This window comes from Engraulis encrasicolus, chromosome 17, assembly GCF_034702125.1.
Source record: "Engraulis encrasicolus isolate BLACKSEA-1 chromosome 17, IST_EnEncr_1.0, whole genome shotgun sequence".
NCBI classification, from domain to species: Eukaryota; Metazoa; Chordata; class Actinopteri; order Clupeiformes; family Engraulidae; genus Engraulis; species Engraulis encrasicolus.
In genome coordinates this window covers 28,177,751-28,184,657 of record NC_085873.1, presented here as the reverse complement: position 1 = coordinate 28,184,657, position 6,907 = coordinate 28,177,751, and the positions used below count along the sequence as shown (strand labels likewise).

The 6,907-nt window shown below is 41.4% G+C and overlaps 1 protein-coding gene across 1 annotated transcript in view; it reads left to right on the top strand.

Moving 5' to 3' along the window:
* tex2l (testis expressed 2, like) overlaps positions 1-3,087 on the top strand; it is a 33,897-nt gene extending 30,810 nt beyond the window's left edge. Inside the window, exons 11-12 of the mRNA XM_063220901.1 lie at positions 323-443; positions 2,914-3,087. Of these exons, the coding sequence (XP_063076971.1) occupies positions 323-443; positions 2,914-3,087 (295 nt within the window). The remainder of the gene's footprint in view (positions 1-322; positions 444-2,913) is intronic.
* Positions 3,088-6,907: the final 3,820 nt, after the last annotated feature.

Here is a 6,907-nt window from a genome sequence, read left to right as displayed (position 1 = left end):
ACAAACAAGCAAAAAAAACCGTATCGGACCCTACAAACTGTCACCCCACTAGGAAAATGCTCTGTATTAAAAAAAAACTTGAATAAAAAAACCTAAAAAAAACCCCAAAAACCTTAAGTCCAAAAATAGACTAATGTTCCCATTAAGAACTGCATTATAATAATCTATCTATCTTTGATGTAGGATCAACTGCGACTTTAATCATTTTCTTCTTTTCAATGTATTTATGATGCTTGCTTGCTGTTATACTTGGATGGGTTTTGGGATGCACCAATTCTACTCTACTGTTTTCTAATGACCGCCCCCCCTTCCTCTGCTCTAGGTATAGTTTCTGTGACCCGCCGCGGCTGGACCTGCGGGTGCGTCCCAAGCTGGGGGAGAGGGAGGTCACCTTCTGCCACGTCACCGAGTGGATCCAGAAGAAACTACAGGACGAATTCCAGGTCAGAGTAGAGAAGAGTAACTTTAATGATCACAGAAGAGGTTACGGTAGTGACCCAGGTGAAAAACCCATATACTTAAAGTGTACTTTTTTTGACCGTACTTAGTACAAAGTGTACTATTTTCGGCGATTTAAAGTGCACTTCATTGCACTATTAGTGCGCTGAAGCACTACTAAAGCAGTACTTCAGCACACTTGCAGCACACTGAGGATGCTAAATTGGCACCGCTTTTGGACAACTTTAAGTGCACTACAAGCATACTTTTGAAAGTATGCTCCAAACACGCTTTTCATGCATTCGTATGGCATTAATAGTGTGCTTGAGTACACTTCTATAACATTTTATTGTTACTAGAAGTACAATAAAAGTATATTAACTTCATGCTTCTTTGGACTACATTGGAACATTTTAAGTCTGTAAAAAGTATATCATATTAAGTATTGTAAATATATAACAGGTATGCTTGAAGTATATTTACAGTACACTCCCAAGTGAAATAATATAAATGTAATAGTACAATCCATGCTGGTCCCCAGAGCTTGTACATTACACACAGCCACATGTCACAGTAGTGATACAGTACGCATGCCTAGCACGACTGACATTTACAATCATTGCATTGTTACAGAGATTTCAGATACACATTTTACTTTATTTCATTCTTGTTCCACCTTCCTGCAATTGATCATTTGAATTGATCATTAATGGTGACCCTTGATTTGTTGTTTGAACAACTAGTTCCAACTTACCTCTCACCATGATGTCATGGGAAGTGTGAGCCTATATATACCAGAACATATACGTGACCATCATAATGACGGTGGGAACATGGTCATTTTTTGTGTACCACTTTAAAATTTTAAAACTCCTACAATAAACGCAGAATATAACAATGAGTAATATTTTCATGCAAACCAAAGATATTCCTTAGAGGTCAATGGCTTTCTGTTTGAGAAATTGAGCTCCAAGAAGTGCATTACATGATGGTACATGCATGATGATGCATGATGGGTAAATGTACTTTGTGTAAGCACACTTTGAATATATTTGGATGAAGCACAATCATGGTGCACTTAGAAAAAGTATACTTCCAATATGTTAAAGTGATTTACTTTAAAGCGCACTATAGAAAATCACACTTCGAAGTCACTTGGGTGAAGTATAATCAAAGTGCACTTAAAAAAAGTGCAATTGCAATATGTTATTAAAAAATACACTTTTAGTAAGTTCACTATTAGAACACTATTAGTATATTCCTCTAAATACACTTTAGCCAAACATCTTCTAAGTGCACTTTATGTATGGTTCGCAAAGTGTACTTTCTTTGAGAGCAACTTAATTACATCTAATTTTAAGTACACTTTAAATAAGCATATTGTAAACATACTTTTTCTTAGCACAAAAAGTGTGAGTGCGCTTTTAACATGCTAAGTACACTTCAGTTGTGTTTTTATTGTACTATATTGAACCACTTTTTCACCTGGGGAGACTTGCTGCCATAATTGTCGGCACCCTTTTGTAAAGTGTGCTCTTCTCGGCTATTGTAAAAAGAATAATAATAATAAACATGAAAACATTTGCTCTTTTACTCTTGACCCCTTAAGACACGGCATTATAGATTAGCTGTTACCAGAATGGCAATGACCAAGTCGTACTGTATTTCTAAAGGCCCCGTACACTGCCATAGTAGTATAGTACTATAGTAGTTAACTTTCAATGTCTATTACAGCGTGCCACAGGAGGTAGGGTGTGCATTAAGGGGCTACAATGTAACGTGAATGCTTGAATAACAACATATCATCAGCATATACTAACCAGTAGTGAAAAGTGAAAGCCCATTGGGAAACTCCAACTCCCATTTGTCATTGTGACACAGCACTCCACAGCACACAAGTGAACACTGCACACAACGAAATTGCATTTATGCCTCACCCGTGCAAGGGGGCAGCCCTCAGTGGCGCCCCATGGGGAGCAGTGCGGTGGGACGGTACCATGCTCAGGGTACCTCAGTCATGGAGGAGGATGGGGGAGAGCACTGGTTGATTACTCCCCCCACCAACCTGGCGGGTCGGGAGTCGAACCGGCAACCTCTGGGATGCAAGTCTGACGCCCTAACCGCTCACCCATGACACAGTACACAGTATATACAGTTTTCGACAAACAACAAATGTAATATTATTGTTGTTATATATTACAATTGTAATACATTACAATATATTACTACAAATTATTATTATTTATATTATTATTTTTATTATTATTAATTCATATATTTTAATATTTTTTATTTATTTATTTATTTATTTTATATCGTGCGGTGTATCGAACCGTGGGTCAAAAACTGTGAACCGAATCGAATCTTGAGTTGGATGTATAGTTGCAGGCCTAATGTAGAGTAAACTGACTATCTGAGTTGATGTTGTACCCTACTTATTCACTTCACAGTGATTTTCTTTTTCTGTCTTTACAGAAAGTGTTTGTGCTGCCAAACATGGATGACATTTACTTGCCGCTCATGCACTCGGGCATGGACCAGCCCCCCCTGCCCCAGGAGCCCTCCACGGCCCCAGGCTTACAGCCACACAGCAGCCCCTCTGCTGACTCCATGGAGCCCTGTGTAGAGTGGGAGTCGCACTCCCCCTAGTGGATGTTACGCATAACTTGCAAAGCTTGTCAGTGTTTACACGGTCCAGGTTAAATAATGCAAATAAGGGAGTGTTTCAAGAGGATGGTTCAGAACAAAACCAGGTGAAATTAACCTTGAGATAGTGGTAAATCATCTAATAGTAGTGGAAGTGAAAGTGAAAGTCTGATTGGGAAACTCCAACTCCCATTGTCATTGTGTCACAGCACTCCACAGCACACAAGTGTTCACTGCACACTGCACACAAGGAAATTGCATGTATGCCTCACCCGTGCAAGGGGGCAGCCCCCAATGGCGCCCCAAGGGAGCAGTGCGGCGGGACAGTACCATGCTCAAGGTACCTCAGTCATGGAAGAGGATGGGGGAGAGCACTGGTTAATTACTCCCCCCACCAACCTGGTGGGTCGGGAGTCGAACCGGCAACCTTTGGGCTGCAAGTCTGACGCCCTAACCGCTTACCCAAGTAGAGCTGGGAGTCCTCATTTTCTTCACATGATGCCAGTAGGGCAGTGGTCTCCAGCTGTTCTTCCCCGAGGGCCAAATTACGTAGCGCAAATGAGGCTGAGGGCCAAACAAATTGACCGACCGTATGGCCACAGATAGCACACATATATGTTTTCATTTGGTCCAAACTCATTGTGGGCCAAATGTTTGCCATGCCCGGGCCGGATCTGGCCCACGGGCCGCCATTTGGAGACCACTGCTGTGGGGTATATTTTAGGTTTACCACTTCCTGTAGTAGCGCGTTCAGACCGACTGAGAACCGTGCTGGAGCCCGTTCCCGCACCTAATCGCGAACCGGCCGTCGTGTTCACGCCACAGATATTTGCGTTCGCGAACCGGAAAGTTGGTTCGCAATGCGAACCACAAAATACTAGGTTTTTCTCTGCGAACCGTGACGACAGCGTGGCCGTCAGCAGTTTCGTCCGGGTAACACAGTCACGTGCGGGAAAAGTTCAGAGCCCGATATGAACACGGGCGTTTCGCAGAAATGCACTTTAGTGCTGAACGTAACTGGTGCGGGCACCGGCTCCGGCTCCGTTCTGGTCGGCCTGAAAGCCCTATAGGTAAACTTACTCAGGTTTATCACTTAACCATGTTCTTGGAATTGTCCCCTTTCCCCCGGCAATGCTATCCATAGCTACAGTACAGTATCTGTGTCAGTGTGTGCAAGTGTGTCATCTTTTTTTTCTTGCTTTGTGGCATTATGAAGCTGTCAGTCAATAAACATTACATAAGCCATTCAAGCAAACGACGTCAGATATTGTACTGAGAAACCACCAGTTGATGGATGGATGGATTAGCTTGGTATGAACTGGAATTTTTTAATTGCGTGTATGTGTTGGAAAGGGGTGTGGCTGCTGTCTGTTGACAAATGACAGACTGACATGGAACTTAATTCATCCTTCTCCTTGTGTAAATATGACACATTTCAAGTCAGTATAAATGGTTGGAGGTTATGTACGTATGTAACATGTTATTTTAACATGTCAAATGGAAATAAAATGTCAATGACAAGTTGTTTATTTGTATTATGTTTTATTTATGAATATGAACAGAAGAGTTACTATGGAAAGCTCTATGAAAAGACGCCAAATCTTTACTCAAGAGATTAAGAACACAGAGGATAAACAACAGCCTTTCATATAAAAATCACATGTAATGAATAAAGGTGCACTGTGTAGGATGGTGGGCCGGAGTAGGTATTGCAACTATGCCACTCATTGTAACTGTGCTACTTATTGCTAAAATTGGCATGCGTGTTTCAGAAATAATAAATTAATATTTACTATTATGACCAATGTACAGTTAATTCTGTAGCTAAATTTGTCAATTTCTGGAAATTCAAAATTGCTGACATCCAGCTGATCCACCTTGTCATGTATGAAAAGGGCAATTTTCCAGTCTTAATGAATACTTTGGTGGTGGTGGTAATTATTTGTGAAAAGGGTAAAATTTGTAAATGGGCAGCATGAATTCTGGAAATAAACTACTAAAAAATTACACAGTGCACCTTTAAAAAAATGATACAACAAGGGAAAGCTGGTGCCCCATATTGAAAAGAAATGCTCATACTGCTCCAAATACCTGGAAAGCTGCCAAGAGGCTTGTCTCACCTAGCATAGCATTCAAAAAAGTATTTGAAAACTCTGAACCACTCCTTCAGGTCTAAGCTTAAAAATACACTGGGAAACAAAAAACACTGAGCTGTCTGGAAAGAAAGAGTGTGAACAAAACTAAGTATAAAAATATAAATTATTATGTATTCATTTTTAAACAATTTGATATAAAACATATAACTTGTCGTAATAAACTCTCTACTTTGCGCATCACTCCAATCAAAAAATATATATTTATAATGTCGGTAACACACAATAGTATTCACATCTTAAGCCTTTACTGTCTGTATACTGTATACTGTGTGTCTGTATGACATACAGTATAAGACATGTGTTAAGGTCCTTATTACGGTTATATCAGTAATAAAGGCCCTACTGGCAGTGAACAAGCAATTTGTGAATACACGGCTAACAAATGATTAATTGTGCTTAATCTTATACGTCACATATACAGAGAGTTAGGCATTTTATTTATATATTTGACCTTTATTTAATCAGGAAAGTCCCATTGAGGTGAGAAGAAACCTCTTCTTCCAGGGAGTCCTTCATATATAGGGTCGATTCGAAGCGGGAAAGGCAGCTGGCCTTCCAGTGAGCTAACGGGACATCGTGTCACCAAGTGTGATTCGAAACGAAAAATTGCTTTATTTCCTCCCTTGGCAGTTCACTGCAATTGAGGGCGTAACAGGGATATTTGAGGGCAACATCAGATGTTGACTTGGTGCTGCCTTGTACCCAAAATGCTGTGTGCCACCTCCCTCTCAACAGGGTACCTTAAAACAAACATGGCTACCACCCAAGCAACTACCTTATAATGCTCTTTATTCTGACACTTATGTAGGTAGATATTGAGAATCGAAGGGATAAATCAACATTGTAGTATCTAAATATGCCGTCGCTAGACTGCCGTCTGGCGGTCATTTACTGTTCAAATAGCATGCGTAAGCTAAGCGCTAACGTGATGAACATAACTCCAGCCATAGAATCGCCGTAGCATCAAATGTGCAGGGCAGCGCACTCGTTAGTGCCGTTTGTAATGGCTGCCTCATCAGCTAACTTCACATATTTGATCAGAGACTGTTTATGTAGGAGGGGAGTCATCGAGCCACTGCCTTCCGTTTCTAATCGACCCATAGTGTAGGTACTAGTGGCTAACATGTGAACTTTGACCCCTTAGCGCGGAGCCTAAGTCATAACCTTTCTGTCACCAAAATTGTAATGGCTATGTCTTAATCTGTTACTCAAGGCTCCCAATAATGTCTTAGCAATGTTAGGATGTAGTTGAGTATTTTCCGCAATGGTGAATAGGCCCACCGCCGACCCCATCTACAGTAGAGGCTACAATAAAGTGTTAGCAAAATGCCTCAGTTGGCCCCTAGTGTACATCAGTGGTGGGCTCCTATGATTGATCTTCGGTTCACTGTGGGCGGCACCAGTGGGGATCCTACAATGACTGGTGCCCCGAGTGACGCCCCCTCCAGCGCCCCGCCCCGCCCCCACTCACTAACCACTAATACCATATAATTATTGCAATCGCGTGATAACACAGAATTAGCATGTTAATAGTGCGACTTGGTGATTTTCGCAATGTCGCCCCAGAGTGGCACAGTTACCCAAGGCCTCATGTCCATCCTGAGGTGATTTGCTGATCCCTCCTCCTCTCTTTCTCTTTCTCTTTCTCTCCCTCTCTCTTTCTCTGT